This window comes from Bos grunniens, chromosome 12 (genome assembly GCF_055505025.1).
Source record: "Bos grunniens cultivar Pamir isolate PY7600 chromosome 12, Bosgru_T2T1.0, whole genome shotgun sequence".
In the NCBI taxonomy this organism is placed as follows: Eukaryota; Metazoa; Chordata; class Mammalia; order Artiodactyla; family Bovidae; genus Bos; species Bos grunniens.
Window position 1 is genome coordinate 32881709 of NC_141176.1, and position 23485 is coordinate 32905193.

General features: G+C 45.6%; 1 protein-coding gene across 2 annotated transcripts in view; it reads left to right on the top strand.

Annotated features, from left to right (window-relative positions):
- Positions 1–2724: 2724 nt before the first annotated feature.
- The window catches only part of USP12 (ubiquitin specific peptidase 12), a 59946-nt gene continuing 39185 nt past the window's right edge, over positions 2725–23485 (top strand). Inside the window, exon 1 of one of the 2 annotated variants that reach the window (XM_086329653.1) lies at positions 2725–2937. In XM_086329653.1, the coding sequence (XP_086185779.1) occupies positions 2890–2937 (48 nt within the window). In that variant the 5' untranslated portion in view covers positions 2725–2889. Of the gene's footprint in view, positions 2938–4328; positions 4431–23485 lie in introns of those variants that run through there. The other variant, XM_086329652.1, reaches the window with a different exon arrangement.

Below are 23485 nucleotides of genomic sequence, written 5' to 3' on the forward strand. Positions count from 1 at the left end.
GTGAGAATAGGACCATAAAGAAGACTGAGTGCTGAAGAACTGATGCTTTTGAATTGTGGTGTTGGAGAAGACTCTTGAGAGTCCTTTGGACAGCAAGGAGATCAAACCCATGAATCCTAAAGGAAATCAATCCTGAATATTGGAAGGGCTGATGCTGAAGTTGAAGCTCCAATACTTTGGCCACCTGATGCAAACAGCCGACTCATTAGAGAATACCCTGATGCTGGGAAAGATCGAAGGCAGGAGGAAAAGGGGACAACAGAGGATGAGATGGTTGGATGGCATCACCGACTTAATGGATATGAGTTTGAACAAACTCCGGGAGATGGTGAAGGACAAGGAGGCCTGGTGTGCTACAGACCATGGGGTCACAAAGAGTTGGACATGACTGAGCAAACTGAACATCAACCAACACAACGCTGGTAATTCTACCAGAAATCCATGTAGAAAAGTCCTTGTTCTTACGTGCATGATTGATTGCAAGCTCATCAGTTGTGTCCGACTCTTTATGATCCTATAGACTGTAGCCTGCCAGGCTCCTCTGTCCATGGGTTACACTTACACGTAAATCTGGTGGCTTCTGTTCCATGGACAGGGAAAGATCTCGGTGGGCAGCATAGATAGAGGTGGGGCTCAAGTTCTGGTGCGGACCTGCTTGATGGGACAAGATGAAGATAGATGTCAACCCAAATAGGGAGACAGCATCAAGGGGCATGGTGACACTGGTAGGAGGCCCAGGCACACACTGGGGGCCTAAGCAAAATGGACCATAGCAAGAAGGAATTCAGGTGGGTGATACCTTCCGGTCTGGGCAGAGAAACAGGGAGATGAGCACCCAACACCCTGAACATATGTTTTGGAGTTTTCTAGTACTGGCTCAGGTATCAGGGCAAAGAGGGTGGGCCTGGCTTCCCAGGAGGCAGGTGCCTGGAGCATCAGGCCAGCTACTATGGGACTTAGTTACATTCTGTTTGCAATTTATTTTCCCCCCAAGCAAGCTTATAATGGAAATCACTATGGAAACAGCATGCATGTACCAGAAATCTATTTTTCACCTAAATTTTGTTTGAATGTTTTGTTTTTTTGAATGTTTTGAACTGAGGAGATAAGGAATATCTGATTTTAGATATATGTCTGAATTTCTGCCCCACTGAAATGGGGGAACCCAAAAAGCATTCCATGACCACAGTTCTTTAATTGTGAAAAATCACAGCTTTCTAATACAATAAGGGCTTCCCAGGTGGCTCAGTGGTGGAGAATCCGCCTGCCAATGCAGGAGCCACAGGAGATGCAGGTTTGATCCCTGTGTGGGGAAGATTCCCCTGGAGAAGGGAATGGCAACCCACCCTAGTGTTCTTGCCTAGAGAATCCCATGGACAGAGGAGCCTGGCCAGCCACAGTCCTTGGGGTCGGTAACAGTCAGACACGACTGAGTGACTGAGCACACATGCAGGCTAATACAATAGTTTATATTCTATTAACTTGAACTTCTTTCTCAAATAGGAAGAAGTGAAGCTGAGATGCCTGACAGGAAGGACAGGGTGCAATGATGCATTTTACAAAAGTGGAAAATGCTAACTGTCCTCCTGGCTAACACCAGCTTCACCATTTCTCACAGGACCTTTTTCTCACTTGCGGGACTACTTGTCCCTGGGAACATCATCATCACTGCTAGGTTGAGATCTTTCCTATTTTGCAACTCGACTTTCAGAACAAATATATTTAGAAACTATATTTATAACCAAATTCTAAATTTGTGGCCAAGAAGCAGGCAGGAAAGCAGCTTCGCCCCCTTCCTCGTAATTTACCTTTCTTGATTCAAAGAGCTAAATATATATAGTTTCTTCTTTGCCCCTTTCACGTTTATTGAATTAATTTGTCTTTCGCTAAATCATGGTGTTTTGACCCAGGTTATTCACCCAAAGTGTGTAAAAAGAGACAAACCACCTTGTATTTTAGCTGTTTGGGATGTTGGATGACCTGGGCTATTTTAACCGTCCAGAAGCAGGTTTCCTCCCATCGCACCCAGGATTATCGAGACCGCCCCTCAGTTTTCTGGGCAGTGGAGGCTAGCTGTTCCTTCGGCCGTGCTAGAGGCTGGAGGTCAGCTCCTTTCAGGATGGGCGCTGGTCGCCCCCGCGACCCTCTTCGTCCCTCACCCGAAGCGGAGGCTCTAGGACCGCGAGGGCCGCGGGCGGGAGGCGGTGCCGCTCGAGCCCCGCCCCGGCCGAGCGCGGGGTGGAGCCGGCGCGGGAGTTCCCAGAGTGGCGCGTTCAGGGAGGAGGAGGGAGGTGGAGGGAGATGTCCGCGGGGAGAGGGCGGGCCCGGCGCGGGAGTGGGCGGGGCTCGAGGCGGCGGGCGGGGCTCGCTGCTGTGGGCGGGGCCGGCACGGGAGAGGGCGGGGGTGCGCGGCGGTGGGCGGGGCGGCGGCGGCGGGCGGGACCGGCGCGGGACTGGTCAGGGCGCGCGGAGGTGGGAGGGGCGGGGTGGCGGAGGGGCGGGGCGGAGGCGGTGGCGGTGGGCGGGGCGGGCGCGCCGCCGGGCCGCGCAGCTGCCGGGCAGGCTGGGCATTAGGGCCTCGGCGGAGCCCGCTCCCCAGCGCGCTGGGCGGGGTGCGCGGCGGGCAGGCGCGGGCCCGGAGGCAGCGGCTGCGCCCTGCGCCGGGGAGGAGCCGGGGGCGGGCGGGCGGGCGGCCGGCAGGCGGGGGCTGGGGCCCGCGGCGGGGAGTGCCGGAGCGCCGGCGGCGAAAGCGGCAGCGGCGGCTGAGCAGGCTTGGTGCGTGGGTCCGCGGCGGCTCGGGGTCGGCCCGCGGTGCGAGCGGGCGGCCCGGCTGCCTCCCTCCCCGCCCGCCGCCGCCGCCGCGATTCGGTGGAAGATGGCGCTGGGCGGATGGAAATCCTAATGACGGTCTCCAAACTCGCCTCCATCTGTACCATGGTAGGTGCGGCAGGCGGGCGGCCAGCGTCCCCGCCCTTGCCGCCCGCGGGGCCTAGCGCGGGGCCGGCCGGGGGCGGTTGGACGGCGCGGCCCGAGCGCGGGCGGAGCGGCCCCGGGGCGCGCGGGGGCAGGGAGGGGCGCGGGCCGGCGGTGCTCCCGATCGCCGCGGCTCTGGGGGCCGGAGGCGGGAGCACGCGCGTGGTGCCCCAGCCTTTGCGTCCGGAGCGCGCGGGGCCGAGGCGGGGTAGGTAGGTCCCGCTGCCGGCCCGCGCGCACGGAAGTCGGCGCAGGTCTGCTCCCCGCGCCCTGGCGAGGCCGCGTCCCCTCGCCGGGCCCGGGGGACGGGTGTGTGTGTGTGTGTGTGTGTGTGTGTGTGTGCGAAGGGCGAAACTTTAAAGTGCTGTCGAAACTGACCCCCCCCTCCTCCCCACCGTGTCTCCTCCTCGGAGGTGACTGAGCTCCCCGGTTTGCAGCCGGGGAGTCTTGTCTGGGAATGCCCGCCGATCCTGAGAACAGCTTAAGCGTTCCTGTCGTTTGTTTACTTGAACGCACTAGACGCATCGGTGTGTGACTTGGAAGTATTTCTGTGCGGGAACAGACGGCAGCAGCATCGCTGTCTTGTGTCGGGGGCTTTTAAGTAGAAGGGGAAAAGAGCTTCAGGGGAAAAGAGCTCCTGCCTCGTGGGCAAGTCCCGAGTTAAGCAGAGCGAACGTGCGTTTAAATCTTGGTGTTCTGTGCGTGGCCGGGGTACCCGTTGTCACTCCACACGATGGGGGCGAATTCGTTTCCTTAGTTCCTTATGGCTTTAACATCTGGCGATCTCTCTGGCGATCTTAGTTATGAGCCGTCTCAGGAAAAAAAAAAAAGTTATTCTTCTACCACGTGGGCCTAGCGATCACGTTTATTAAAGACTCCTGCAGTCTTTCCTTCTGTTTTACGCCTTCCCAGCCCTTTTTGTGCCTGTGGGAAATTCCCCCCGCCCCCCACCAGCTGTCTTCCTCGTATGGGTGGTACATTTCCTGTACCTTTCTTGAAGGAGCGGCGAATCCGATCGGAAAGATGGCTTTTAGCCGCAGATTTCTGAACTGCACCCTGAGAAACAGTATTTTTAAAAATGGCTGAAATCAGGTGGGATTAAAATCTACAGTATTAAAGACATCACGCTGAAGAATGAATCATGAAGAGTCCATTTCCTCAAGTGGATGTTTTTCTCGAACAGTTCACGTTTTAGGAAAGCATTGATGTTAAAGGGACCGTTTTAAAGGATGATTTCCAAGGGTCAGGTACATTAATTACGCTTAGATGTGTCAGTTATCATCTTACTCTGTTTCAGAAGGAATGTGATAATTAAGTCTTTGAAAATGATAATCTCGATAATCTCACCAGATTGCTGAGCCTGCACAGATTGCCGGGTCATGGTTCCCTGTCAAAGTCTAGAGTTTCTGGAGAGATGTGTCTGTCTTACTGCCTGCTCATCCACTCCAGTATTTCAGGTATACATTTAGCACCTACTTCGTACAGGAGGGTGTGCTGAGCGCTGGGGATACAACAGTAGTCAAGTGGGACTCTTGCTTTCATGGTTGTTTACCTTCTAGTTAAGGGAAACAAGCGTCATTCACATTAACGAATTTATGGATGCACTAGTCACATTAAGAAAATGAGGCAGAGCAATTTGCCATGTCAAACACTGAGTGGGATCTTGATCTCAAGAACCTTATACTCTAGAGTTCTTTCTAGGGCTTCTGCTCTGGTGCATTAATTGCATGTAGTGTAATGTGTGTATTGTTGGCAGATACAGAAACATCAGTGCTCAGCCAAATGAGATTGCTCCTGAAGCAGTGTTAAAGTTGGGTGTGTCAGTTTTCATATTTGAATAAAAACTCTGACGCTGTCCGAGATAGAGCCGAACATCTCAAAGTAGCCTGCGATCTTTTGCTTAAGGAGCACTTCAGCCTATCTTCTGAGATATCACCAAGTAGACAACGAAGCAAAGCAAAGTATTTACCTGTGTGCCTTTGTAGATTTCTGGTGCATTCACAGCTCTCTCTCAAGCAGGTAGCCTTACTTGAATAATCTTACAGCTGTCCATCCCCAGCCTTCATCCCCACTCATGTCTTTTCACAGCATTTTTTTAATCTCAGTGGTACTTCCCACACTAGTTATGTTGTAAAGTTTTCTCTTATCGCCTTATTAGGATAGATTGTAAAGGCCTTAAGCGGAGGGACTGTTGTTTATTTGTGCAGTTTGGTAGAGCACTACCTTCTGCGGACGGTCAAGAGTTTGTCCGGGTCCCTTCCGTCCCATGCCAATGTCTGGGGGGAGTGAGTTTCGCTAAACGTGGCTGAGATTGAGGTTGTGTGTTGGGTGGTGGGAGGAGGGGGCTGGATCTCTCAGAGAATCAGCAGCTGTGAAAACATTTATAATGAGTTGACATTTTATACTATAAATAATAAAGTTGACAATTTTATTTCACCTGTCAACATAAGGCACTTGGGCAAATCAGCAGTCCCTTGGACTTGGATTGGATTAAGTACCTGTTAAAAGCGAATCTCTTCCAAAGTGCCTTCTCCTAGATCACTGTTCTGCTGGCATGGGAATGTTAGTCAAGTTTGTTGCTCTTAAGTCAATGTTACAGCCCAATCGAGTGAGGGATTGCGTTTAGGCTGCAGGGAATCCATCTGCAGGGTGCCTCTAGAAACCCCTCTTATTTATGATGTCCAGGAAATAATTTCAGTATCACATGGTGCTTGTTTTGCCGCCAAAGTAGCTCCTGACTTGAGGGCCTGGCACGGAGTATTTACCCAATATTTAATTTGTACTTCATCGTGGTGAAATAATGGGAAAGTGACAAATGCATGTAGAGAGGCGGCCTGCGTTTGGAAATCAAAGTGAAGTTGTAGAGCAGCTTGTAGCGGCTGGGACCTGGTGACCACACGGGTCAGGGCCGTCAGGAAGCACAGTAGGGGGTGCTCCGGGGATGTGAGAGGCATCTAGGCTTGTTTGGGTTGTAGGAGTCCTGGCCGGGGAAGGGGCATGGGCCGGGTCTTAAGTAAAGGAGAAGTTGTGGCAAAGGAAGGTGGTAGGTGGTGGGGTGGCCTGGCTTCTTGCCCGTCCCCAGTCTCTGGAGTCAGCTAGGTCCCCTGGAACATGGGACTGCTAAGCCAAGAGCATAATCTGCAGCTTGGTGTCTGACAAGTTCGCTTCCAAAAAGGCTTGGGAATCTTGAAACTGACTGTACTTACTGCAGGAAAGTCACAGTTGAGACTGGCTACTTGTCTTGTCTTATTGAGTCTCACTGGGGTCACTCACCCATGGTGCCTTGTTCATGGGAATGAGGCTGTGGGGTAGGCTCTTCTTGTAGTCTGAATATTCTATTAAATAATAACATTCTGTGTTCCTTCTTAGGAAATAGGGTGGATGTGCTGTGCTCAGTTGCTCATTCATGTCTGACTTTGCAACCCCGTGGACTGTAGCTCATGGGGATTCTCCGGGCAAGAATACTGGAGTGGGTTGCCATTCCCTTCTCCAGGGGATCTTCCTGACCCAGGGATCGCACCCAGGTCTCCTGCATTGCAGACAGATTCTTTACCATCTGAGCCACCAGGGAAGGGTGGATGTAGTTCTTTTATTAGTGAAATATTTAATTAATTTTTATCTATACTTTAGTAGTAAAATTAGTGTTTCTGTGACAGGAATATTTAAAGTGAGTTGCTGTTGGTTTTCTAATTTTGCCGTTTTTAACGTTAACTTAGGAGGGATGAAAACTTCAAAAATAAGGAGTCTTCTGTCATATAATTGGTTGGATAGGAAATGTTTGAAGAGGTGTTTGAGGACCTTAGTGGATAAATCGTTGAGAATAAGTTTTATTTAAGCCAGCTGATCTTCTGAATTTGGCCAGAATACATACTGGACATAAAAAATTATTCTCATTATAGAAAATTTGGAAAATATTCTATTAAAAAGAGTTTGGAAACTCTGAAGGCAGCAGAAAATAATTTACTTTACCCTCCCCCCCACCCCCAGAGCTTGTTTTGTCTTTAAAAAAAAAAAAAATTCACCTATTTTTGGCTGCTCTGGGTCTTTGTTGCTGCTCAAGGGCTTTCTTTAGTTGCGGTGCACAGACTTCTCATTGTGGTGGCTTCTCTTGTTGTGGAGCCACAACTCAGAAGTTGGGGTGCATGGGCTTTAGTTGCCTGAGGTATGTGAGATCTTCCACCATCAGGGATCGAACCCTCGAACCTGTGTCTCCTGTATTAGCAGGCAGATTCTTTACCACTGAGCCACCAGCCTCCCTTTAAAGTCAGATTAACTGAAGCTTACCTGAAAGTTTTACTGTCTCCAGAAAGATTATGTAAGCACTTATTTAGCATTAATTCGTTTCTAGCAATCTTCATTTTTTAGATTTAAACGATCTGATTTTGTTTTGATTTCTCTCTCAGTAGCTCCCTTCTAGAAGCTTAATATAGTATTTTATAATGTGTCCTACCGCATGGTATAATTAAAAAGAGCAGTTGGACCAGAAGGAAAACTCTAGTCCAGATTTTGACATTTAGATCTGCGCATATGGGAAAGTCTCTTAAAACTTTCCGAGTTCATTTTTCTCATTTGTAAAATAAAGGGGTTCGACTAGACGCTAATAAATATTCCTTCTGTGTTTGTTTCCTTCTAGATCTAAAACTCAGTATTCTCTAATCCTTTTAGAGTTTATAAATTGTTGATTTCATCATTTTGGGAATGTTAATCATGTTTAATTAATTAATTTTACTTTTACTTTTTTGACCTCCTTCGCCCAGTTCTCTCCACACTTCACCCTTGTCGCCTCTGGCAGCCACCACTCTTGTTCTCTGTATCTATGAGCCTTTTTTTTTTTTTTTTAAGATGCCACATATAAGTGAGCTTATGTGGTATTTGTCTGTCTGACTTATTTCACCTAGCATAATAACAGTAATATCCATTCATGTTGTTGGCAATGGCAAGATTTTTTTTTAGTGGTTAAGTAACATTCCATTGTATACACATACCTCATGTTCTTTATCCATTCATCCACTGATGAACATTTAGATAGTTTTTTTCCATATCTTGGCTATTGTAAATAGTGCTGCACTGAACATAGGGGTCCATTTATCTTTTTGGATTAGTGTTCTCATTTGATGTGGTAAATGTCCAGAAGAGGAATTGCTGGATCATATGGTAGTTCTATTTTTAATTTTTTGAGGAGCCTCCATATTGTTTTCCATAGTTGCTGTATCAACTTACATTCCTGCCAACAGTGAGCAGATTCTCTTTTCTCCACCTCCCCACTAACACTTGTTATTTTTTGTCTTTTTGACACATTCTAACAGGTGTGAGGTGATACTTCCTTGTGGTTTTGATTTGTATTTCCCTGGTGATGAATGATGTAGAGTATCTTTTCATGTAACTTTTGGCAAATGTGTATGTGTTTTTTTCAAAAGGTGTCTGTTGAGATCTTCTGCCTGCTTTGTAATTGGATTGGCTTTTTGCTATTGATTTGTATTAGTTCTTTCATATATTTTGGATATTAGTCCCTTAGCAGATATATGATTTACAGTAGTTTCTCCTGTTCAGTAGGTTGCATCTGATCATGTTTTAGATAACATGAAGAGCATGGAATTAGATATAGTTAAATATGGATTATACCTAGTTTGCTAGTTTTTAAAAAATGTTGTGGAATTTATGGATAATTATGGTCCAAAGTAAATGTTTGTTCTTTCAAAAGCATTTAGTGGAGGTGGAGAAGGCAGTGGCGACCCACTCCAGTACTCTTGCCTGGAAAATCCCATGGACGGGGGAGCCTGGTGGGCTGTGGTCCATGGGGTCGCTAAGAGTCGGACCCGACTGAGCGACTTCACTTTCTCTTTTCACTTTCATGCATTGGAGAAGGAAATGGCAACCCACTCCAGTGTTTTTGCCTGGAGAATCCCAGGGACGGGGAAGCCTGGTGGGCTGCCGTCTATGGGGTCGCACAGAGTCGGACACAACTGAAGCGACTTAGCAGCAGCAGCAGTGATATCACTATTTTATTCATTAAGGGGCTCAATCCACATAGCTGTTTACTTATTTTCGACAGTTTTTTCTTTTCCGATACCATTTTTTAAAGATTTTTGAATTGCTGCCCTTTTTGAGGGCTTTCCTGGTGGCTCAGATGGTAAGGAATCCACCTGCAATGCAAGAGACCTAGGTTCAATCCCTGGGTCAGGAAGATCCCCTGGAGAAGGAAATGGCAACCCGCTCCAGTGTTCATGCCTGGAGAATCCCATGGACAGAGGAGCCTTTGCATCCATCGGGTTGCAAACAGTCGGACACGACTGAGTTACTGAGCAGGTATAAGCCCTTTTTGAGATTCCACATTTATTTTAATGGGTGTGAGTGTGATCTTGGACAAATTAGTTCTCTGTACCACGATTTTCTTATCTGTAAAATGGGGTTGAAATAACGTCCACTTTATAGGGTTCTAGAATGGTACTGGCCCATGACTAATCATCTGTTGTGTTTGTAGTTATTATTATTATCTTTGTAAAGTGGTTTGCTCCCCTCCATGAGGTAAGGACTCATTGGCACTTCTAGTTAATGTCAGGTTAGCAAATACTAGTAACCAAAATGGAAATCTTTTAAATAAAATGCAGTTATTTTAGTTCATTTTTATCATAAGCAACATGAGTTTATTAATAGTATATGCTTCTGAGAAAGCACACATTTATTTTGAAGTTAAGTGGGTTAGATCATAATATTCAAACTAAGAATGTGGATTGTCTTTTTTCTCCTGTTTTGAGTAGTTTGTAGGAACTACTGCTTTTGGCTGGGAATAAAAATGGTCTAAATTTGCAACATTCTCAAACATGTTTGAGAAGTTTAGATAAGTTGGGAATAGTACTTTGAGAAGAAAAGTCTTATTTTTTATACTGAAAAAAAGCACACCAACTTGTCATCATTGGTAGAATGGAGTTTGTGTTTTAAAGTCAGCTTCAGGCCTTATTTCCTTTTGGATTTTCCTGTTCTTTCCTGGGGCCACATTGTTGCATTTGATTCCTTCATGCCCTGGTCCCCTACCAAGGTGACACCTCTTGTTGGCCTGTGGTGCAGTTACCAAACCTGCTTTTTGAAGAGGATTGTTGAAATATCTGTAAAATGGTTTGTGTTGGAAGAAAAAGGTAAATGCCAGGTATAATGGTGAGTTATATGAGATGCTGAATCAATAATCCAGAGACCCAGTACTGTTGAAAATACCCATATAGAAGTCATCATCATTTAAAACCTTATGCACAGAATTTATATTAGAAGGAGACGAGAGAAATGGTTTGTATACATAATTCATCTTGGAAGAAAAACCCTGACGTCTACTTTCCCAGAAGTACTCAATCAAGAAGAATTTCGTGATGCTGTGAAGTACATGATATTTAATATAGAATGTGATTGTGTGAGTGGTGTGGGTCTTCATAATCCTGTATGTTCACTGGCTTATCCTTTGCTGCTGCAGCTTCCAAAGAAAGATCAGCTTTTTCTCAGAGTTGTGTGACGTCTATAGAACGATGTCGAAGCTTGCTTAGGACCTCCATCTGTAGTAATCCACACATCGAAAGCTGCAGGCCAGTAAAAATTTTTTTCCAGCTCAGAACAAGTGGATATTTTTCCAGTGCCAGCTGACAGATATTCTTATTGAAATGCTTCATAGGTTCAGGGACCAACCCTGCACTTTCTACTTGTGAATAGTGGTCTCATCATGGTATATTTTAAAGGAGTTAGAGTATTGTTGCCTTTGGTTTTATTTTAGTCCTTTTTCTTTCAGTGACCTAAGCCAGGCTTCTTCCTGATGCTAAGTGTGTAAATGCTTTTCATGGAAGGCGTGATGGATTTATTCTTTTTAAGCTAATAGCGATGTGTTCTTTTTTGCTCCCCCCCGTAAAGAGTGCCTTTTCTTCATAAGTGCTTTGAGGAAGTATTCGCGGGGACCTGCATGCTGTCTGGGTGCGTGCGGTACTGAGAATATGAAGATGAGCATGATGAGCTCTGGTCTCACAGGACCTTCCCATTCAGTGTGTCCCGAATAGGTCATAGTTGTGCCCAGAGAGAAATCTTCTTGGCTGCTGGGCAGCCAGGAGCTGTCTGGATTGACCAGAGACCCTTGACCAATTTGTATCCAGAAAAGAACCCGCCTGCCAGTGCAGGAGACATGAGAAACGTGGGTTCAGTCCCTGGGTCGGGAAGATCCCCTAGAGAGGGAAATGGCAGCCCACTCCAGTATTCTTGCCTGGAGAATCCCATGGACAGAGGAGCCTGGCGGGCTACAGTCCAGGGGGCCACAAAGAGTCGGACTCGACCGAAGCGACTTAGCAGACAAGTACTCGTGAGAATAGTCTTACCTGTATGTTCCTGTGGGCTCCACACTTGGTACTCACTATGTGTACCATGATGAGAAAAAGGTCGGGAAGGAGGCCAGACGCATACAGCACATCAGGAGTGAGGAATAATCAGTATGGGAAAGAGGAAGTGGTCATTTCTCCCTGGGAAAGAGACGAGGGCTTGGGGAGGAAACCTCTCGGAAGAGATCGGAACTTAGTGCTGTTGCTGTTGTTCAGTCGCTCAGTTGTGTCCGACTTCTTGCGATCCCATGGACTGCAGCACGCCAGGCTTCCAGCACGCCAGACACTGTCCTCCAGTGTCTCCCGGAATTTGCTCAAATTCGTGTCCACTGAATCACTGATGCTATGTAACCATCTCATCCTCTGCTGCCCCCTTCTCTTGCCCTCAGTCTTTCCCAGCATCGGAGTCTTTTCCAGTGAGTCGGCTCTTTGCATCAGGTGGCCCAAGTATTGGAGCTTCAGTTTCAGCATCAGTCCTTCCAGTGAATATTCAGGGTTGAATTTAGTGCAAGGAAGTCAGTCATTGTGTGAGCAGGAAGAGAGGGGATTCCAGAGGTGAGCAGAGGTGCAGCCTCCTGGGATCTGCATTTATCCTGAGCAGGTGTAAGTTCAGAGGAGAGTTGGGATAAAGGTATAGTGGAGTTGATAAAGGTACATTGGTCAATTTTACTACATTGATTGTTAAAACGTTGCTTTTAAAAAATATGGTGACAATAACATGATGAAGTAGAAGGGACTAATGGTAGTTAAAAACTTGTTAAAAGTCTTGTCCTCTATCCAAAAAACCTCCCCAAAAACAGTATTAGAAAATTGTAAGTTGTATATGCATGGTAAAAATGAAGGCTAAATATATACCTACACAAGAAATGATTTTCCTTGTTTCCAAACTAGCTGAAACTTTATCACTCAAATTCTGAGGGCAGGAAAATAGGAAATATAAGATTAAAAAAAAAAAACAAAAGAAAAAGATGAACAGAAAACCAAAGTAAAATGGAAGAAAGCTGTTTTATTAATTATAATAAATCTAAATGGATTAAATTCATCTGTATTATAGGGAAGGAACTATCAGATTACATAAAGAACTAAATATCGCTTAAAAACCTTTGTAAAACAAAAGGACAATGTATATAACAATAACACAATACTATCATCACCTCTAAGAACTTAATGTGCAGACAGCTTTTCTAGATATTTTAAGATCATTCAAGTCCTTTTTTTGTTAGTCTCATACTCCTTCTCACATCTGTCATCTTGAAGATCCTTTCAGAGCGAGGAAAGCTTAGGAAATATCAGCCCCACTTTCACAGAGTACAAAAACAAGCTTCAAGTCGTCCCCAAAGCGACTGGAGGTGAGATCCCTGTTTCTTGACTCCCTAGTCCGTGATGGTATCTACAAGACAATACGTTGCCTCTTTCATGGTTGAGATAAAATTGTTTTTCTTTCCTTTTTAAACAAGAATTTGGGAAATTTTTTTGTCCCTAATTTCTAAGCTTCTCTGTATGTGTGTGTAGCTTTGAGTCCCACTCCACTTACTAATTATGTGTATTTGGATGGACCACTTACTGTGAGATGGAATCATTCTCCCCATTAGATCAAATGAGAGAAAGCCTGTGAAGGGAGATGATCCATGTGGAACTGCTTTCTTTGCACTGGAAACATAAATGGAGATCCCCGTGGTGGTTGGTGATGGGCATTCGTCCTCAGGGGCAGAGGGCGGGGCGTGTCTGGCCACCTGGGCTGTGGCATGGCAGCGGGCTCCCAGGTTCCCTTTGACGAAATAGAAGTCAGTGCAGAGTTTGAAAATGAGTGTTTTAGTGATCCTGGTCTTGCGGTGCTCAGGTAACTGATGAAGCACAATTTTAGGTTCTCTTTCATTAAAAAAGTCTTTTAGGGATTTATGGTTCATAGACTTTTTTTTTCTTTTCTTTCTAATGAGGTATCTGTGGGCTTGGTTCTCCTACGACATGCAGTTCATTGCCAAATTATTTGTGCTATGAGGGAGCAGTTTACTTGTGATGTCAGCTAACTTCTTGTTGTTTCCTTCTAGTGCCATTTTTTTTTTAAGGTCTAAAATTATAGTGAATCAATTGTGTTAATCTCTATAGTATTCATCTACCTGAGTTTTTCAGGAATGCCTGAAAAGAAAGCTTTAGTAATTCTTTCAAATTAGGCTTGTAGAAAGAGAGCCCATCTGGGCACAAAGAAAGGAAGCAGTGGAGTAAGTCCTAGGGGCAAGGAAAGTAGAAAATAAGAGCCCCCTATTCTCTGGAGTGGAAAATATGTTTATAATGTGAGATCCTGTAGACATAAACATTTCCTCTGCTCTGAACCTCAGTCCAGAAAGCCAGCCACTGTCATTTTGAAGAATTTTTTTTTCTTTCTTCCCTAGAATGTTGTTCCACAGTTTTGTTTTGTTTTTTGGTTTGTTTGCTTTCCCTGATGTTGGGACGATTCCCTGGTGTTTAATCTGCTTCACGGAAGTGCTCTTCTGCAGGATGATCAAGGTGGTACCTTGGGGTAGCAGTTGGTACTTTGAAGTTTGCACGAGGAAGATGTGTCTTGAAATAGCAGAGGAAGGGTGTTCTGGTTTCTACTGAACAAGACAGCATGTTTAGACGGTTTCAGACTTCGGCTGTGAATGACGTGGCTTTGGTTCATCCAGGAGCAGGCGAGGAATGGAAATCAAGTGTTCTCCGTGTCCCCCTGAGGGAATCAGGGTTACTAAAGGTGAACAGAAGTCGGAACAGTTTTGAAATGTCAAAGGCTCAAAACTAGATACAGTTGATCAAAAACGAAACCCCAGGTACTGTATTAACGACTCTGCTAGGCAAATTTATTATTTTTGTTTTCGTTAATTTGCATGTCATTCTTTAAAAAGACAGTTCATTTTTTTTTTTTTTCAAAACTAGTTTCTCTAGTTTACTAGTGAGTTTCATTTGTTTTTGCTGCGTATTTTAACTTGAAGGAAGCTTACGTCTCCCTCCCAGGGGACGCAGCCAGCCCACAGGACGATTCCCCTCCCTGGTTAAGCAGGTGCCCCGGGGGAGCTGGTCAGCCCAGCAGGAGAAACCTAGAGGCACCTGTGAGCGCTCTGGTGGGTTTTCCCTGTGAAAATCCAGCCCTCACCCCTTGACCACGCTTGCAATCTGCCTCGTTGTCTTCTTCTTTGAAGACACTCATACGTTGCCCTTTTCGACCGAAAAGTGGACTCTCTTACCTTTTCTCATCTCTGCTTGTGGTTTGTTTTTATTTTTGTCCTTTCGAGGCGGCGTGGCTGCCTCTCGCGTGTCCTCCCGCCTCTCTCCCGTGGTTGCAGTTTTCACCCCAGATGTCATCTTCTCTCCTTTTCGCTCCAGGAACTGCGCTGTGGTTCTTATACCACCCTGTATGTTGTGTTAGTGATGAGCTGGCTCATCTCCGTGGTCACTTTCGAGGCGGGGTGGTGCCTCTCTCTCTTGTCCTCCCACCTGTCCCCCTGTGTGTTAGACCTGGGGTGGTAGATACGCCTCTGAGGTTGCATAAATTGTTTGGAACTATTAAAATGAGGATTTTAAAAGGGAGCACTTTGAATGCATTACCCCACCTCCTCAGCCTTGCTCCTGCTGAGAAGGTGTCCCTTCTAAGTGACTCATCCTTTTTCTCACACTGCTTTGAATTTTTTCTCCTTGTCTTTGACTTTCAGCGTTTTCACTATCACATGCCTGGTTGTGGGTCTGTGTGTTTATGACCTATAGATTCTTAAATTCGGGTTTATATTAAATGCCTATACCATTCAGTTGAAAGTTTGTTTGTTTTTTTTAGGATGGTACATTTCAGTTATAATATATCAACTTCATAGGCCAGAGTGATTAAATTCATTCAAAATCATTGTGTCTCAACCAAGAATATATTACTGCAGTTAAATATTACAAACATTCTCACAGAAGACATTCTTAAGAAAATTGGAAGCAAACTAAAATGAAATGATAGTGTGAATTCCTTTCATGAGTTGTATATTGGTATGCCTTTAGACTAGCCTTGCTGAGTATTTATGCCACAGATGAAATTGCTGGGTGTGAGCTCTTTGGAAAGGCAGTGCTCTTGAGGGTGTCCTGCATGCTTATCGGATGGTGTATTAGCTTTGTAGGGCTTCTGTAACAGGAGCTGCAAACTGAATGGCTTAGAACAAGGGAAATTTATTGTCTTACAGTCTGGAGGCCAGAGTCCAAGTCCACGGTCTTGACAGTGTACTGCGCCCTTGGAAGGTGCTGGGCTCCCTGCCCCGCCGCCAGCATCTGAGAGTCTCACTTGGAAGTCTGAGCCTCAGGTGTCCCGTGGCTTGTCAGTGGCCACCTTCCCCTGTGTCCCTTCACATCATTTTTCCTCTGTGCGTGTCTATGTCTCAATTCCCCTTTTTAAAAGGACACCAGTCATACTGAATTGGAGTTCACCTTAGTGACCTCATTCTAGCTTGATTACTTCTGTAAAGACCCAGTTTTTAAATAAGATCACAATCCACGCTGCTGTGAGTTAAGTTTTACATACATCTTTTTTTTTTTTTTGGTGGGGAGGGTGGGAATGGATACAGTTCAGTTCATAATGGGTGGCTTAAAGAAACATTGCCATCTCAATCCTTTCAGAAATCACATAGGGACTTAAAGAGCTGTAGTTTTTTGGTGGTGAGCGGGGAGCAACCAGTTTAAGTGTCTTTTAAACTAACTAGTGTAAATATCTCTAACGTCACTTGTGAGCCAAGATTGGACCTGTGCAGTGGTGGACACTTAATATTCCATTAAACCAATGATGGCTGACGTTTTCTGGAAGTGGATGTAGTTGGTTAGCTGTGCGATTTTTTTTTTTCCTTTGTGATTGATCATTTGCTACCTTCTACCCAGCTTCCCACTCCCAAGTCTTTCACAGATGTGTGATGTTTTCTTTTAGTTACATGGATACTTACTAAGAAATTTTACTGTCTTACTGATTATAACAGGAAAAAAATGTGATGGACAGCAATGTGTAAAGAAGCCAGAAGTCACCAGTAACCCATTAATCATTTACTCGTATTTGATTACATGTTTTTGTATCTCTCCTGGTCTTTTCCATACATGGCAGACATGATTTTTAAAACACAATTTGTATTATTAAATATGCTCTTACCGTCTTGTGGGTAATTGAGTTAATTATTAATACTAGCGCTCTCATAGCAGACGTTTTATTTGCTCTTGTATCTTTCTATTCTCTGACCTCTTAGAAACCAAGATATATTTATTTTTGTTGTTTCTCATTCTCTCTTCTGACAACCAGAGTTTAGAATTACAGATTTACAGTTTTGGAGTTTAAAAAGAACCTTTTGACAACTGGCCCTTTACAATAAGTATGTGGTGCAGGGGAGCTAAATCTGACGTCCTGATATTTCACAGTGATGCGCAGATTCTGAATGAACTCCTTAAGCATCATGGTTTAGTTTGAAGCTCAATGGGAGCTAGTGTACATTATTATTAATTTGTCCTTCCTTCTGAAAAGCTGCCAAACTGGAATGGCAAGCATTGGAAGAGAGTGGTTATGTAGGAAGTCTCCAGCCAGCAGACTGATTTCCAGAGGTCTTGTCAGTCAGTTGGTGCTCATTGACTCTCCAGCGGAAACAGTGTATATAATTTAGTTCCTTAGCCAAAGGGATAAGGCCTGTTTTAGCCTGAGTGTTACTGTGGTTCAGCCACATTATGACATGTGGTTCATGCAGAGGGGCTGCTGTTGCCACCTGGGAAGGTGGGACTCAGTCTCATGTTTTTGCTGCCTGTTGTTTTTCAAGAAGACTCCCTGGGGAAGGTCTTGCACTTCGCTAGTGATCTGAGGTGGACCTGACATTGGGAAGGGGGTGTGATGAGGAGGGGGAGCTCTGTGATTCTTACCCGAGTTGCGCTTTCCCCTCTGCCATTTATTAGTTACAGTCATGGGCCTATTGCCTTCAACCCTTGAGTTTATTTTCTGTATAAAGTGGGCCCCACATAATGTGCGTAATAGCTGGGTAGTGCTGACTGCATACTTGTCATTATTCTAAGCCCTTTGCATACATGAATCCATTTAGTTTTCATGGTAGTTCTGTGGGGTCGGAACTGTTGTTTTCCTTTACGGGTGGGAAAAGTGAAAGTGAAAGTCACTCAGTCGTGTCTGACTCTGTGACACCATGGACTATACAGTCCATGGAATTCTCCAGGCCAGAATACTGGAATGGGTAGCTGTGCTCTTCTCCAGGGGATATTCCCAACCCAGGGATCAAATCCAGGTCTCCTGCATTGCAGGTGGAAAAAGAAGAGAAGCGAAAAGCAAAGGAGAAAAGGAAAGATATAAACATCTGAATGCAGAGTTCCAAAGAATAGCAAGAAGAGATAAGAAAGCCTTCTTCAGCGATCAATGCAAAGAAATAGAGGAAAACAACAGAATGGGAAAGACTAGAGATCTCTTCAAGAAAATTAGAGATACCAAGGGAACATTTCATGCAAAGATGGGCTCAATAAAGGACAGAAATGGTATGGACCTAACAGAAGCAGAAGATATTAAGAAGAGATGGCAAGAATACACAGAAGAACTGTACAAAAAGATCTTCACGACCCAGATAATTACTATGGTGTTATCACTGACCTAGAGCCAGACATCCTGGAATGTGAAGTCAAGTGGGCCTTAGAAAGCATCACTATGAACAAAGCTAGTGGAGGTGATGGAATTCCAGTTGAGCTATTCCAGATCCTGAAAGATGATGCTGTGGAAGTGCTTCACTCAATATGCCAACAAATTTGGAAAACTCAGCAGTGGCCCAGGACTGGAAAAGGGCAGTTTTCATTCCAATCCCAAAGAAAGGCAATGCCAAAGAATGCTCAAACTACCGCACAATTGTACTCATCTCACACGCTAGTAAAGTAATGCTCAAAATTCTCCAAGCCAGGCTTCAGCAATATGTGAACCGTGAACTTCCAGATGTGCAAGCTGGTTTTAGAAAAGGCAGAGGAACCAGAGATCAAATTGCCATCATCCACTGGATCATTGAAAAAGCAAGAGAGTTCCAGAAAAACATCTATTTCTGCTTTCTTGACTATGCCAAAGCCTTTGACTGTGTGGATCACAATAAACTGTGGAAAATTCTGAAAGAGATGGGAATACCAGACCACCTGATCTGCCTCTTGAAAAATTTGTATGCAGGTCAGGAAGCAACAGTTAGAACTGGGCATGGAACAACAGACTGGTTCCAAATAGGAAAAGGAGTACGTCAAGGCTGTATATTGTCACCCTGCTTATTTAACTTCTATGCAGAGTACATCATGAGAAACACTGGACTGGAAGAAACACAAGCTGGAATCAAGATGGCTGGGAGAAATATCAGTAACCTCAGATATGCAGATGACACCATCCTTATGGCAGAAAGTGAAGAGGATCTAAAAAGCCTCTTGATGAAAGTGAAAGTGGAGAGTGAAAAAGTTGGCTTAAAGCTCAACATTCAGAAAACGAAGATCATGGCATCCGGTCCCATCACTTCATGGGAAATAGATGGGGAAACAGTGGAAACAGCGTCAGACTTTACTTTTCTGGGCTCCAAAATCACTGCAGATGGTGACTGCAGCCATGAAATTAGAAGACGCTTACTCCTTGGAAGGAAAGTTATGACCAACCTAGATAGCATATTCAAAAGCAGAGACATTACTTTGCCAACAAAGGTTCGTCTAGTCAAGGCTATGGTTTTTCCTGTGGTCATGTATGGATGTGAGAGTTGGACTGTAAAGAAGGCTGAGCGCCGAAGAATTGATGCTTTTGAACTGTGGTGTTGGAGAAGACTCTTGAGAGTCCCTTGGACTGCAAGGAGATCCAACCAGTCCATTCTGAAGGAGATCAGCCCTGGGATTTCTTTGGAGGGAATGATGTTGAAGCTGCAACTCCAGTACTTTGGCCACCTCATGCGAAGAGTTGACTCATTGGAAAAGACTCTGATGCTGGGCGGGATTTCGGGCAAGAGGAGAAGGGGACGACAGAGGATGAGATGGCTGGATGGCATCACTGACTCGATGGATGTGAGTCTCAGTGAACTCCGGGAGTTGGTGATGGACAGGGAGGCCTGGCATACTGCGATTCACGGGGTCGCAAAGAGTCGGACACGACTGAGCGACTAATCTGATCTGATCTGATCTGATCTTTACCACCTGAGCCAACAGGGAAGCAAACTGAGGCATAAAAAGCTGAAGGAGTTTTCCTACCGTCATGCAGATCTAGGGTTCAGATCCCTTGAGTCTGGGTCCAGAGTCTTGGTTTATAACTGTCTCACTTAACCGGTTGTCCAGAAGCACTGCTCTGAGGTTACTGGGGGGCTCGCAGGTGGCTCAGTGGTAAAATACCCACCTGGCTATGTAGCAGACGTGAATTCGATCCCTGGCTTGGGAAGATCCTCTGGAGAAGGAAATGACAACCCACTCCAGTGTTCTTCCCCAGGAAATCCCATGGACAGAGGAGCCTGGCAGGCTAGAGTCCATGTGGTGGCGAAGAGTCAGACACAACTAAGCGACTGAGCACACACACATGAGGTTTCTAGGAGGAGTAAATGAGATGGTATATCAGGGATCTGGTTCAGTAAATGTTAGCTCCCTTCTTCAGCTCTCAAGTAGTCCTCGAGGAACCCTGTGTATTCATGGCTGACTATATACTCAATCAAGTTATGAACTTCCTGTATCAGCAAGGTGAATTTTAATAACATAGTAGTACTTCGCTTGACCTGTCTGCACATTACCTTTTTATTTCAGGTGGAAATCCTTAGTCAAAATTCAGGCAGTTTTGGGGTGAGTGGAAAGGGAGGGACAGACCCTGGGAAGGGTCTGCCCAGGACATGATGGAGTTGCTTGGTGTCAGGCATCATCGGCAGTTGGAAAGTCTGAGGCATCAGAGCACTTGCCACTGGGGGGTAGGGCCATCTCTCTGTGGTGGTTCTGAGTTATACTTAGCTCTTTCTTGGTTTAGGTTCTAGTGGGAGAAATTAACCTTTCAATTAAAAGTTATGTGTTCAATAAAGGAATTGAATTCTAAGTGGGCAGATTCTGATGGATCATCTCAAAATCAGGGCTTCCTTCGACCTGACAGGTCCATTCCTCACCTGTGACAAGCCGTGGCAGTTTTCTAATGCTGTCTCTCATGCACAACGCAGTACCTGTGTGTGACTTCACCTGCGTTTATATATATCCTAAGGTCCGCTGGAGGAGGGCATGGCAGTTCACTCCACTGTTCTTACCTGGAGAATTCCATGCACAGAGGAGCCTGGTGGGCTACAGTCCAGCAGGGGTAACAAAGAGTTGGACGCAAATGAAGAGACTTAGCATGCATGTACCACATAAAATAAAGTGGGCCTAGGGCTTCCCTGGTGGCTCAGATGGTAAAGTGTGTGCCTGCAATGCAGGAGATCTGGATTCGATCCCTGGCCAGGAAGATCCCCTGGAGAAGGAAATGGCAACCCACTCCAGTACCCTTCCCAGGACAATCCAATGGACAGAGAGGCCCTGTAGGCTACAGTCCATGGGGTCGCAGAGAGTCGTGCATGACTGAGTGACTTCAACTGCGTATATGAAATTGCTGTAGGAAAGCTCTGTCTTTCTAAAGAGGTTTCTGACATTAAAGTTTTATCTAAGAACAACTGTTTTAGAAACAATTTTATTTTTTATTTTTTTTTAGAAACAATTTTATACACGTGTGTAGCGCGAGCTGGAGGAACCTTACTACTGTGGTAGGGATATTGGATGTATCAGCATTAAAGAAATGAATCTTCCTCCATTAGATGTAAACTAAGGAAAGCTCTGTTGAATGTGTCTGCAAGCTTAAATGTTGGTATTTTGATCTGTACGCTGAACTTCTTTACCAAAGAAATCATTAATCTGGGCAAAGTCCAGCAGAATGTTAACGGTAATAGATAGAGATATGTAGGGTGTTCAGCTGGAGCAAACTGAAAAGAATGAAAGGTGCAGTCGTGCTTGGGAAGATAATGATTTAAGGTGTAGAATGTGAATACAAGGCTGTGTTCTCGTCTCACCTGGGGCCCTCTGGGACTGAAATGTGTGCTGACACCTGGCCCACACCGTCTCAGGCAGAGCAGGGCACCGTCGTCCTTCTGCAGGGTCAACGTTGATCTCTCTGTTGTATCCTGGGGTTCCAGAATCAGTGTTTCTTTAAACTCAAGAGACAGAACGATGGCAAAACTAAAGGGGCAAACACTGCACAAACTGTGACAAATGTAGAGCTTCAGAATTGAGGATTGTCACAAAGTTCGCAGCTTAAACCAGCATGCGTTTGTCATCGAGCAGACCCACTGCCAGGTGAGGCTCTGATGGGAACTGACCTCTGGCCAGGGCACCAACTGCAGCCTTGCAGAGGGCACAGGTTGGAGGGGCCTGGCTTTTGGCCGGCTGTCTGTAGGAGACAACCCTCAGCACTGAGAGGCCGCCTCCAGTTCCTGGCTCTGAGACCTCTCCATGGGAGCCCTCCTCCATGTAGCCCTCCCCTCCACGTGGCCCCTCTCTGTCCTGGGATGGTCCTCTCAGCTCCTGGCAGCCTGTTCCTTCAGAGCCAGTCAGTGAGTCAGACAGCACGCCAGGGAGCGGTGCAGAGTCTTCTATAACCAAAGAATTGTCATCCCATGACCTTCGTCAGATTCTGTTGGTTAGAAGCAAGTTGCTGGCCCTTCCTGCAGTCAAGGGGAGCCCTTTAACTCTGTCCACCACAGTGATGCCTTCCCAGCAGCTTGTCAGTGTGAAGTCAGCCTGACTGAGGCCTGTTTCTCCCCTTGCTTGGTAAATGTCCTACTTGTGATTATTTTCTGTGAAGGGGCCACCTCTGTCTAAATGAATCCGTTATCTGAATCACTTCTTTGGCAGTTCATCATGTTTCCCATTCTGTTTTAACCAAGCACAGTCTTCTTTCCTAAAGAAAAACAGACGTCTCTCGGGTCAACGCTTCATGTCGCGTGCCGCCGTGCACCATCTGCTGTCTGCAGCCCAGAGTGTCTCTTGACCAGCCTGTCTTCTTCCTTCCCACCTGCTGTACACCTCCTGGGTTATTTTGAGGTGAACCCCAGGTACCATGTTATCACTGAAATTAACTTTTCCTGTTGGGCCCTGGTTCTCCTCTCCTACGCTGTGGGTTCCCTGCAAATAGGGATCGCCTCGTCCACATCTTGCTTTGTCCTGGTGGTGCCAAGTGGGTAGGCAGCTACACACACGTGTGCAAAGTCATTTCAGAATCCCTATCGCTTTCCACATAGACTCATGATGACGAAGCAGTCCTTTGATAACAAGACTCCGCAGTAACTCAGGCCTGTGGTGGGAGGATTCCTAGACGGAATCCTGCCTGAGTTCTAGCCGGAAGGAACCCTGTTCACACAAAGCTCATGTGTTCTGGGTGGGGAGACATGTGTCCTGGCCCCCTCCCCAGTGTGCTCCTGGCTGCACTTGTTGACGTATGATTGTATCCTCCGTAGAGACCAGCCGATATCTTAGGATTTGTGTCTTTCATAGACCTCAGTGGCTAAGTGTTTATGTAAATGTTTGGTGGTGCAGCTGAGACCATAAAGCATTTCCTGTATTCAATTGATAAATTTTGTTACACTTAGAGATCTGAGATAAAAAAAAAAAAAAACTATGAATGTTTTCATTCACTGTATGATGCCTCTTCGTTCATCTTCAGGCTGCTTGTAGGTACCTCTAGCAGCAGTGTTTTGTTCCTGATGTGTTTGTGTCATCCGGCCCAGCTTGTCTGCATGGCATCTCCTCTCTTGTTTAAGTGCATCACGTGTAAGTCTCTCTTTATGACACTGGTGGATACTGTGGCTTGGGATGGCGTTCCTGTTCACAGAATGGAGCACTGTTTTTCGTCTGCTTGTTTGCTGATACCCCACATAATATATCACTAATTGCTGACCTAGTCTTTCCTTTATAAAAGTGATTTTTAAAAGACTATTTATTTTATTTATTTGGCTGCACTGGGTCTTAGTTGTGGCATGTGGCATCTAGTTCTCAGACCAGGGATCGAACCCGGGCTCCCTGCATTGGGAGCTTGGAGTCTTAGCCACTGGACCCCCAGGGCAGCTCCCTGTAAAAGTGATTTTAAAGCTTTGTTAGAACATCCATCGGGAGAAGGCAATGGCACCCCACTCCAGTACTGTTGCCTGGAA